General features: G+C 39.1%; 1 protein-coding gene across 1 annotated transcript in view; it reads left to right on the top strand.

Moving 5' to 3' along the window:
• The window catches only part of LOC143294569 (uncharacterized), a 61,166-nt gene extending 50,350 nt beyond the window's left edge, over positions 1-10,816 (top strand). The window contains 2 exon segments of the mRNA XM_076605945.1: positions 756-805; positions 808-10,816. Of these exon segments, the coding sequence (XP_076462060.1) occupies positions 756-805; positions 808-962 (205 nt within the window). The 3' untranslated portion in view covers positions 963-10,816.
• Positions 10,817-12,221: the final 1,405 nt, after the last annotated feature.

Genomic DNA, 12,221 nt, shown 5'->3' with positions numbered 1-12,221 from the left:
CAGCATTTTGTGGTCAAGATGAGGTGAGGCCTGTAAATGCAAGATGTGCAAGGTTAGCAGATAACACAAGGAAATACAATACAAACCAAGGGTGCCCAGGGATATGTTTGTAGAAACGATTTTAGCAGCACTTAGTTTCCTTTGCATTAAGAATGCTTCTTAGCCTATGCTAATTCCATAAACTTAGGAAAACTTGGAGCTGCTGGGACAATTTGTGCAACCCAGCCCTGGCATTTACTGGAGCTGCAGGCCTGAAAGAAGTACAAGGTCTTGATGTTGGTTCTTTTCAGTGAATGGAAAGCAAAAGGTTTTGAAGAACTTGTACACAGACAATATTGTGCACACCCTACCATGTGTATGAGAATTAATTCAGTGAGCAGTCACAACAAGCGGGAGGTGTCAGAAACTTCCGCTCATATGTGAAATACTGGGAATCATTCTTTCTGCATTCATGGGCTGAAATTTCCCGTGTTGACTCGTACATACATATGAGTGGGATTTATGTGTATGACTGTTTTTACCCATGTATAGGCAGCCATACTCTGTTTTCAAGAGTGAGACAGTTTGTTTTAACAAAATTGTGATCTTCTTTACTCAGATGAGGTTTCTTGCAAACCTGCTTACTGACCACTGTTAAAGAAAACTTAGGTATTTGTTAAGTCTGCACAACAGTATTTTTGGTGAAATTCAGACCAAAACAACAACAAAAAAACCTTCATTTTTCAGTTGTGTTCCTTGTGTCTTCCTGGTTGCAGGGAAGCTGACCTGGAAGACTTCATCAACCGTCTGTTCAATAAGGCGTCCATGCCCCAGAAGGGGCCTCTCACCCCGGCTGGCAGTTTCCGTCCCAACAGTCTGGCTCTGGGCCCTCGCAGTCCACCTGGGGGGGACCCTCCTCCACCTCCACCACCTCCTCCTCCTCCAGTTCCAAGAGATCCCGGCGCAGGAAGAAACGGAACTGAACACCGCAGCAAGGAAAGCGGGGCGGAATACTGCTTGGACGCACAGGAAACATGGACATGATTGTGAAGACTAAACGGAAATGAACACGATCCAGTGGAGGCAGGAAACAATACTGCTTGTACAAAAGGAAAATTGAAATGATTGTCAAAGCAACAGCTAAAAAATGTAAAAAAAAAAAAAATCAGGACTGATGGAAACACAGAAACGGACATGAAGAAGATTATTAAAAAAAATAATAATAATAAAAAAAATAAAAAAAAGAGTCTGACTTCACTCTCTGTGAAAAGACATAAACGTGATGAACACATTCTAACATGTCGATCCTTACTGCAGGGGGAATGAAGAGGACTGCTGTGGGTGGAGAAGTGGCCTGTGATTGGTCGTGTGAGGTCAGAACTGGCCTGTGATTGGTCGTGTGAGGTCAGAACTGGCCTGTGATTGGTCCTGTCAGGTCATCATGACCATGAATGTTGCCAGCAGCAGAACTGAGACTTTGAGGGTTTTGTTGTGTTTGTTTTTTTATGTGGGGCCTGATATGGGGAGGCACACACTGGTGAAGTGTACGGCTGTTTTAGGGTGTGTGGACGTGGTTAGAGCCATCACAGAAATGATTGTGATAAGCATCAGATGCAGAGAGAGAAGGGGAGCTAGTTGTCAGAAGTGGTTTTTGTGTAAACTTATGTGAGCTGAGCACTGAAGGGTAAAATCAGGAGTGGGGGGGTGGGGGTGATCACAGGAATGAGATTGTCTATTGTTCAATTAGTCTGATGAAATGGATGGCATGTCAGGGTCTTTGCTCCTTTTTTGGGGGGTAGAGGGGGTCGGGGGTGGGATTGTTCATTTTCTGTTGCTGGTGATGAGAATGAAAACATGCAACTGGGTGGGGTGGCCTGTCTGAGAGTGAAGTATCTTTCATCTCTGATGTGATGCGAACATTGATGGCGTGCTGAATGAGGATTGAATGTTTGTTTTTCCATAAGGATGCTTGTCAAAAAGTAAAATGTTATCAACCCTGGATGATACTGTGCACTGTTACTGCTCTGGAAAGGAGGTCTGGACGGAGCATTGGGCATGATGAATCAGTGAACTGTGTATGCCATCTGAAATCATAGTACATGTACACAATGATTTTTTTCTGGGTTTTTCTGCCCATTTTTGAGGAAAAGAGGATTTAGTTGCTGGTTATTGTGGGCTCTGGTTCATTCAGTTAAAACTTTGTAAAGTTTGTTCCTAAAACACTTGGTAACATTAGTAATATAGGTGGGGATTTTGTTTGTTTTTGTTTTGTTTTTTACTTTGGTGTGGTGTTCATTTTTAATCCACTAATCGCAGTAAGCAGTGGCCATCAGAATGAATCATCAGTTCCCGCCTGCAGTGGCATTTGATTGGCTTGCAGATAGCAGATGAAGTACTGGGAGTCTATTTCTGACTTTGCCGTATTTTTGGCCAAACTGAGCGAACCAGTTGGCCTAGTTTGCATCAGTTTGACATGGTAAGTATAGGGAGTACACTACAAACTTCCCATTTTAAGTCTTTAAGTATGAAGGAACCGAATTTCTGAAGTATAATAGTTAACTTCAGATTGATTGTTTTATTATTATTATTATTATTCATTCTCATGATACATAAACTTGCCACAACTACTGCTGCTTTTCTCTTCTTTTCAACACCGTTTTTCCCCCTTGTGTTTTCTGATCCAGTTGATTCTGTTTTTCCCTGAGTGGCCCAAAGAAGTAAAACACATGTTGATGCATGTCAGCAAAACGTTTCTTTCCTTTTTTTTCTTTCTTATTTATAAGATAGACGGGTTGTTATGTCCTGATATAGACTTAGCCAAGCATGAACATTTTTCAGAATAAGTGATGACAACTGGCTCATGAACATTATTCAGTATACAGAAAAAGAGGGTTGGAAGAGTGTTAAGGTGTATAATGAAGAAGAATACACATCCTCCCTTCATGTTTGGAAAGGTTCAAGCAGGGGGAAGTAACAGTGTTGATATTCCGCAAGAAATATACCAAGTGCCTGACTGTATCTGCTTTGTGTTGACATGACAATTTTGGTGTTGGCACTGTGTACTGATGTGAAATTTTGTCACATTTCTTCAGTCCTGTGTACCTGTAAATGTTTCAGTAGCAGGAGCTCCAATTGTCTGCAATCAGACATGCTTTTTAGTCGCATGAATTGAACTTTGTTTTTCTATATAAACTATTCCATTCATTACTGTTATGAGTGTGAGCATGTACTGATGTGTGTTTGAAAGTATGTGATAGTGTTTCCACAACCTGTTATTTTTTGAGTGCACATAACATCTACAAAGTCCACAGTGCTAACTACCAGGTATATCATTAAATTTAAAAGAAAAATAGACCCCCAAAAATAGAAAGAAAGAAAAGAGAGAGAGAAGTAATGTTGCACTTTGATTATGGTTCATTGTTCACAATCTTCACTATCATCCCCATTTTCATCTGAGAGGGATTCATGAAACATTAATTTTAAAAGGGTTTCCAGTGTTGAAAGGCATGTACTGAGATGGAGTGCGGGTACTGGAAGTAGGTGGGATAGTCTGATGCCATCTCTTGGGTACTTTTTTTTTTTTTTTAAAGAGAGAGGGAGGGACAATGAAATATAAAGACCTCAGATTATTCTTAAAAATCTAAAGGAGCATGTTGCTGTGAATAGCAAATGAGTATATCCTATGATCGCGATCCTATGATTGCTGCAAACATTTGATATTGTGGCAGTAGACATGTATGATTCTCTGACAAAATATTGAACTTCTGGTTTTTGAACTTCTGGTTTTTGGTGTTTGTTACCATCATATTGATTCTTTTTTTTTCTTTCAGATGTAGAAGAGATAGTGTATTTCAGACCAGTGCTTTAGGGGGTTTGTTGTTGTTTTTCTTCTTCCCTGCATTGCCTGCCACTTACAGTAAAATCAATTCTAGTACCTTACTCCAATAACCCTGTACAAATGTATATGTGATGATGAGGTGTGGAGGTTGTATGAGTTTGTAGTTTGGGGAAACTTTGGATAAAATGTGTTTTCCTGCTTGCTTTGGGCAATGGAGTACTGTGTGATGACTAGTCATAATTCTGTTCTCTAATAATTTTGTGTTAATTAATTGATTTGCCTTTGATGATTGAGATGGTTTGATCTGTTGAGGATTGTATTGTTGATATCTGTCATGACCTATGTTTTACTTTTGTTGGAAAATAAGTTTGAAGGTTTTCTTTTTGTTCGTAATGTTGATTAGGTTTTTGTTTTTCCCTCATAATTTTGTTTTTCATGTCAGTGAGGTGAATTTGGAATTGTCATTGTTGTTTTTTGTTGTTGTTTTGTTGTTTTTAGATTAATTACGACACTTTGCGGGGTTTTTTTTTTATAATGAACTCTCTGTGTGTTAACAATGGGGAACAGTCTGTTATTGACAACATACATGCTTCATAAATGCATTGGGTTTTGTGTGTGTGTTTTGTTTTTGTTTTTTGTTGTTATTTAAGTTGTGTATATATATATATCTATGCAGGTTTGTGCAGAACACACTTGCAGTTGCTTTGCTGTGAAAGAGGTGGTCATTTCATCAGGTGTGGTTATGGCTGTTGCCAACTGTGGATTGTAAAGGAGGGGATTCAGTTTAGCCTTTTTTTTTCCCCCATGTCAGCTATTTCAGAGCTTCACTGAGGCCATGGTAGATTGTGGGTCATCTTACAATGGATCAGTTGTCCTTCATTTTGTTTAGGGCAACATTTCACATAATGTTCATATTTTGAAGGGAACACATGGTATTAATACATACTGTTACTGGTCAAGAAATAGAGTATTGTTAAAAGGAGATGAATGAATGCCATATAACATGTCTCTAAGAAAAGCTAGAAATCAGTTTCATATAAATTGGCCCAGGTTTAAACAAAGAAACAAACAAATAAAAAGACAAGAACAAGGGGATACTGTTTTTGGAGGCTGCTTCAGTTACATCATTACAAAAATCAGTCACAATATAATGACAAAAAAGTATTATCGTGCGCTCATTACAACATGTATTATGGCTGTGTGTGGTTGGCTGGGCTCTGAGCAATATTGATGACGATGATAATACAAAAGGTATGCTTTTTGATTTTTCATACTTTCCAGATTGTGCCTCAGCTTTATGTCAGGCTGTGGAAGAAGTGTGTTCCTCCTGTGAATAGAATGGTTACAGCTCTACAGATGGTCTGTTTTGACAGGGAATGAATCCATTGTTCAAACTTCTTTCCTTAAGAAAGTGTCTTTTAAATGAAAAAGATAAAAGAAACTGTGTTTGTTTGAAATTCTGTGATCAGACTTTTCATCTGCCATCAGCCTGTCTCGAATATGTGAAGAGTGTTAAAGGTGCTCTTTTTTGGAGGGAAATGGGGGGGAGGGGGGGGGGGGGGTTATGTGTGTTTAAACCATGTAAATATATGCTTCACATTTGAAAAATGAAAGTGAATGAGTGGATTGTGCTTACCAATGTTCAAGTTGTGTATTACCTGGGTTTTTTTGTTGGTTTGGGGGGAGCTTGGGTTTGTTTTTTGTTTTTTTTGGGGGGGTGGTTGTTGTTGATGGTGGTTTTTCGGGGGGGTTGGGAGGGGGGGAAGATTTGACAATGAATATTGACCCTTGAGAAATGGTCTGCTTTCCCTGAAAATAAAAAATAAAAAAGCATTGTATTTTACTGTATTACTTTTTGTCACAACACATGTCTGTGTGTGAAATTGTGGTTGCTGTCCCCTGGGAGAGCGTGTTGCCGCAGTGCAGTGCCAACCCTCTCTTTCTGTCTGCAGTGTTCCACTGCCAAAGTGGATTTGTCTACAGGGTTTTGCCAGGGACCTCCCTTTTGTTGCTGTAGGTTCTTTTATATGCAGAAAGTGCTTGCTGCACATGGGACGTTGGTTTATCATCTTCCCTATCCCGGAGAATGTCAGCTGTTTGGGTTTTTCTGAAGTGAAAAATGTCAGTGCCGGTGATACTTAATCAAAAGATGATTTTCTCTCTCTCTCTCTCTCTCTCTCTCTCTCTCTCTCTCTCTCTCTCATTGTATGTCCTGTGCTTCTCCTCTGATTGAGGCTGGCTAAAAATTGTGATGTTGATATGGTTTACATGAATGCCATAAAACAGCTGGGGTTTTTTTCAGGGGTGGAGGGGAAGTGTTGACTTGTCGACTGTTTTGAAAATGGTGGAAAGACCAGTCTGTCCTTCCTTAAAATTTAAAGATGTGTGTGGTTGTTTCAGTTGGTTGGATTTTGTTTGTGTGTGTTGAACTGACTGGAGATAAAGCAGGGTTTTGGTTTGGCTCCGTTTCTTGTACCCTATCTTCGACACGCTGTTTATGTTGGTTTACTTTTGTCCTTTACATTTACATGCTGCTTTTGATTTGTTATGGAGAGTGTGGTGAGTTCATTTTCAGAAACTGATTATGAACAGATTCTGCAAACATCATCAGTGGTTGAGATTCCGTTCAGATCTTTCCTGTTTTGTTTTTGTTTTGTTTGTTTCTCAGTGTGGATGGTGGGACTAGTTTTGATTACATGGAATTCTAATTTAGATTTCTGTTATGTGTGATCTTAGGGATATTTTATTCCAGTGATTGTAGGAATATTTTCTTTCATGTTAGTAAAGATTGAAAACCTGAGATCGACAGGTTAAACATTATTGCAAACATTGTTAAGCTGTTCTATGTGTGCGTGTGTTTTTTTTCATTGTACTTTTTGAGATGTATTACTGGGATGTTTGTTGATTAGGTCGATCGATTATTTGTTGAGAAAAAGTGATGAAAGTACATCAAGGTGTCTAACTTTTCACATACACATGGTCAGTACTAACTTACATATTCACAGGGTCAGTACAGTAATTGCCTGAAGTTTCAGTTTCAGTAGCTCAAGGAGGCGTCACTGCGTTCGGACAAATCCATATACGCTACACCACCTCTGCCAAGCAGATGCCTGACCAGCAGCATAACCCAACGCGCTTAGTCAGACCTTGAGAAGAAAAATGTGAATAAATAATAGATAAATACACACACACACACACAAAAAAAAAAATTGCCTGAAATGAATATCTTGCTTTGGTGACAAAGCCTGATTCAGATTGAAGGCCCACACCCACCCGTTATGAAGATGCAGCGGCTCTTCAGTATGAACAGTATCCCCCACCTGGAAATTCTGTACAAGAAATTTCATCTTTTCTGTCTTTCTTTCTGGCCTTTTTCTTTTCTTTCTCTCATCTCTTCCTTTCTTATTTTCGGTCTTGCTGGTCCATTCACCTGTATCTTTGATTTCCAGAAAGCCTTGGAAGTTGAATATCTTTTCCTGGACTTGATATTCAGACATTTTTCTGTTGTGTTCTTTTTAGTGCCTTGGATATATGAGTTTGTGTGCTGACATTTATTGGTTTTGTATGCCTGTTACATGTATTATATGTTTGTATACTTTGTGTGATTATGTTTGTGTTACATTTTTCCCTTCTTTTTTTATTTTTTGTATATTTCTCTGGTGAAAAATCGATGGAATGGTCAGTGTCACAGGCATGTTGTTCGTGTATGTAGGTAAATATTGGAGTGAAGTGCCTTCCTAAGGACACACCATGCCCAAACAAGGCCTCAAACGCTGACCATTGATGAGAGGATCCAATGCCTGATTCACAATATTGAAAATGTTCAGAATAGCATGTGGGGTATCTCATGAGCTCATCTGTTTCAAAGAATTAAACTGGCATTGCTAAAAATGGCATTTTTTTGAAGCTGTGTTCTCATATGGGTTGTCAGGACTTCTTTACCTCAGTTAATCAGGAACACTTCTTTAAAAGCGGTTGTTGTTTGGTTGTTGTTTTTCTTTTTCTTTTTGGTAATGAAAAGTATAGTAGCTGATTGATTTCAGTTATCAATAGGTAAGCAGTTAATAAAATAGTTTATCCTGGAGTTTCTGTGATTAGGACAAATTTTGCTTTGGGGATAGGTTTCTTGCTTGATTTCAGTTGTGGAGGGTTTGGGTGTTAATCTTTGTTGTTGTTGTTGCCTTATTTTGACAGCCTGAATAGACCTGTGTGGTAAGTTGGGCAACAAGCATGCTTCCACTATATGACCATGCACATGTGGGTAGTAGTGATGTTTTTGTTGTTGTTGGGGTTTTTTTGTGGGTTTTTTTTTCTTTCTTTTGTCTGGATGTTTAACATGTGATGTGTGGAGGTCGGTTCATGTTCTTCGTAAAGAAATGGGGGCATACTTTTTACCCACAGTGAAGTTCATCATCATTTATGTTACGAATGTGTCATCTGTTTTGAATGTCATGGAATGAATGCTTGAAAGAGGTGAGGTAGGTTCATGATTGTAATTGTTGAGGGTTGATGTCTCGGCAGTTGGATTGTACTTAGTAGAGTCAGTTTTGAACAACTTTTCTCTTCAGCATTGGAATTTACTTTCCCATTTTTTTCTTCACTCCAAAACATCTTTGTTTTCCACCCCTTTTTTGAGGGGGGAGGTGGGGTGTCACTGAACCAAAAGGTCAAATGGAAGAGCAGAACTCATGAAAACCTTTTGTGCCTGTCATATTTTCTGACATTGGTGCGGATTTGTGTGTATTTTAACTGATGGGGTGTCCGGCTGTACATGCCTGGATCTGAGGTTCCTCTGTACAACACAGCCCAAGACCTGACACATGGCACTAATCCTGAACCAGTACAGTATGGCCCAGTGTAGTTGGCTGGGCGTTCAGCGACAATGATACATGATGATCAGCAGACACATGTGTCATGGAGACTTGTCACTTGAGTCAATACTGTTAGCACAGGCCAATACTGAGGCGTACTTCAGCCAAATTTTGTTTTCCAGTTTTTTTGGGGGGGTGGGAGTGGAGGGGGGGGGGGGTTGTTGTTGTTTCATGTTTGCTGAGATGGTTATTTACAGTTTTTCAGCGCTGATCAGACCCTGTGTGGTAGGCTTGGTTGTAACAGTGAAGAGTAAAGGTGAAGGTCTTAGAGAGACGTGTTGGGGGGTCTCCACTCTGGGGAGGACATTCACTTAGCCTGGCTCTGTCATTAAGCTGTCATAGTTGTCAGTCTGGCTCTGTCATTCAGCTGTCATTGTTGTCAGTAAGTTAAGTCAGAGCAGACACTACTGAAGTGACTCAGCAGCATTGCAGGGTCTCCTCTGGTGAGTGGCATCCTGGTGACTTGACATTGATAGTTTCCAGAGGACTGCTGACGCTGGGAATGTGAAGGGTGTACCTGGGTGTGGCTGTGTATATGGGACTCAGAATGAGTGGCATGGGAGTTATGCCACTAAAACAGTGCAGATAATGGGATAGCAAAAAAGAAAAAGTCTTAATCCCATTTTAGTCATTGGACATTTTTAACGTCCCTTATCCAGAAAGAGGGAGGGGATTTGGAAGCAAGCATCAAAGTTATGTTGGTTTGTTTTTTTTTTTCTAATTTTTGTTTGTTTATGGGTGTTGGTTAGTTGCTTATGTCACTGAAAATTGGATGTGAAGACAGTGCTTGATACTATCTGAACGTATGAATCAATTGAGCCCTTGTTTATATTTGTTTCTTTCATTTTGGGTTTGATAAAAAAAACCAAAAAACCTGTACATGATTAAGAAATAATTTCTTTTTACAAACATGTAATGTGAAAATAATGTGTAATTTCAAAGACTGGTAATACAATTTTGTAATCATGTTGATGATGTGAAAAGCTATTCTCCCATTTATTGCAGAGTATGTATACTTGCACTACAGTGTTTTATGTCAAGTTATACTGGATGATTATTACTAAGCAAGGATGTTTGTGTCATGTGATAGCAATGGTGAATTCTGTGAAATGTTCACAAATATGTTCAAGGGGATCCTTTGTGAGGGAGAAGAGATGTCTTCCGCTGTCCCTGACTTTGAAAGTTCATTTTATATTGTCCACTTTTTTGCAGCAAGAAAAATTCAGTCTGGTGGTCCACACACACACACACTCACACACACACACACACACACATACACACACACGTGATAGTGGGAAATGTATTTGCTAACTTAAACAGTTTTTGGAAGGATACATGCTGTTGGTTGAAATTTTCGGTGTTAATTATGGAACATTGAATTTTCAGTGATTTTGATCTAAAGTAAAATCCAGTTTTAAAAATGGATCAGAATAATTCTACATTTTCAGTCTGTTTCAGATGCTTTGTAAAATGCCAAGGTAACCACCAGTTTGTGAAGATATAGAAACTGTTAGCAGCTTCAGAGAAGAGGGGGACTGTTGATTTTAACACATTTACTCAGGTGACCGTACCAAGTCATACTTTTGAAGAATAGTGCTGTATTTCAAACCTCAGTCAGTAACAAAAAACTTATGGTGAGGAACTGTTCACTGTGATTTTTAAAGTTGCTTATTAAGCTTTGCTTTCTTTATGGTTGTTGCTTCTGTTGATGTTTGATTTGTGCACAAATGTCAGGTGAGGGACACGACTTAGGGTGAATGGCTCATCAAGACGCGATGTGCTGCCTTCAGGTTTTGGAGTAACAGTCTTTTCTTGTGCGTGGATTCTAATGTCTGCATTGGTTTCCATTACTTCTTTTTTTTTTCAGCCATGGAGATGGAATTTTGTTTCATTTTCTTGAAAAGATAAGGGGTTAATTAATGAAGTTTGCAATGTGTGACAGTAATAATAATAAAAATAATAATAATTGTAATATGAAGAAAAAAAAAGTTTTATGCATGTAATATCCCTGAAGACTGGATTTGTTCCTGCCTGTATCATGTATCTATTATCCAGGCATAAACATGCATATATATTGCTGGATGTTCCAATGCCCTTCATGCCAAATAAAACATTTGACAAAAAGGTCTGCATCAGTCTGTGAGAATGATCTGTTGGCAGCCTGACAAAGTTGTGAAAGCATGGGGTATTTTTGTATTGTACCGATTCCTGTATTGGCAAAGCTGTGAAAGCTTGGGTAGGGGTATTTTTGCATTGTGCTGATTTTTGTGATCTCCCCTATGTTCTGCTTTGTTTCAGAGGTAACACATGCTATTCAGTTAAAGAGGCCCTGGGTCCCAGCTGCTAACTTTCCTGTTTCACAAAAGACAGTCACTCCCATCCATGTGAAGAGAAATAGAGAATGTCATGGGAATAAAATGAATGAGAACCTTGTGTGATTCCAACTAAATTTTCTTTCAGAATTCACATAGAAATCAGAGTAGTTGCGGTTTGGTTATTTCTGCATTTGTGGAGATATATTGAACAGCATATATTTTTGTAGTTGATGAAAGGATTGTCAAAGAGTATGTGGGTTAGAATATTAAAAGTTTTTTTTCAGGGGATGGGGATTTGTCTGTACTTAAATAAAGACTAAAGTTTAATATTTTATTTGTTGTCTGATGATGGCCAATACTGATTTTCTGTACAGCCACAATATATCTTTCTTTTTTTCTGGAATTGGTCGCTCAGTTTTTACATTGTTTGTCAAAAGAAATTATAAGTATCTGACTCAGTGTCTGATCATCATGGGTATAACAATGACAATTTGAAAACTACATTTGTGGAGTCTATTGTGCATCTAAAATGTTTTTGGATATTAAATTAGCAGCTGCCACAGTTGAAAACCACAATGCAATCAAGTGGAGCGTTACTGGTGAACCTCTGCTCATGGGGGTCCCCTTGTGATCCCATTCACTATGTACCAATGGGAGAAGTTACCTTTACAGTTGGGTAGGTGGGGGAGGGATATGTATGCCATTTTTGTTTTATTTTCTGTGTGATGGTTGGTTTGGCCGACAACTTAAGCATCAGATAGATCAAAGCAGAAGGGATGGGAGACAGTGAAACATCCAACTTCACTATCACTGAGGTCCAGGGTTTAGGTTTTGTGTCGGTCATCCGTCACTGACAAATATAATTTTGAACTGACCCATTGATGTGACAGCCAGTCACTCACTTGACTCATTAATTTTTCATAAAATCGGTCATGCCAAAAGGGTTACATATTGTTTTGCGTATGCACGCGAGTCGATAAAACCACTGAGAATACTTCCAGAAAGTGTTAGCAAGAACGAAACATGGGCAATAAAGACTGAATTCATACTTCAAATCACTGACATTGTTCCCGCTGTGTGTGACGTCAGCACTACTGACAGTACCCCTATGTGTTACCTGTGTGCGTTGACAGATCCACTTTATGCGGCGCTGTTTGTGCTGCTTCCAACCTCAACACACGTGTTCCTGCTAACATTTTTACTTCCCGTGACATTGTC

Source organism: Babylonia areolata, chromosome 20 (assembly GCF_041734735.1).
Source record: "Babylonia areolata isolate BAREFJ2019XMU chromosome 20, ASM4173473v1, whole genome shotgun sequence".
Taxonomy (NCBI): Eukaryota; Metazoa; Mollusca; class Gastropoda; order Neogastropoda; family Buccinidae; genus Babylonia; species Babylonia areolata.
Note: the sequence above shows the minus strand (reverse complement) of the source record. Positions and strands in the feature narration are given on the sequence as shown.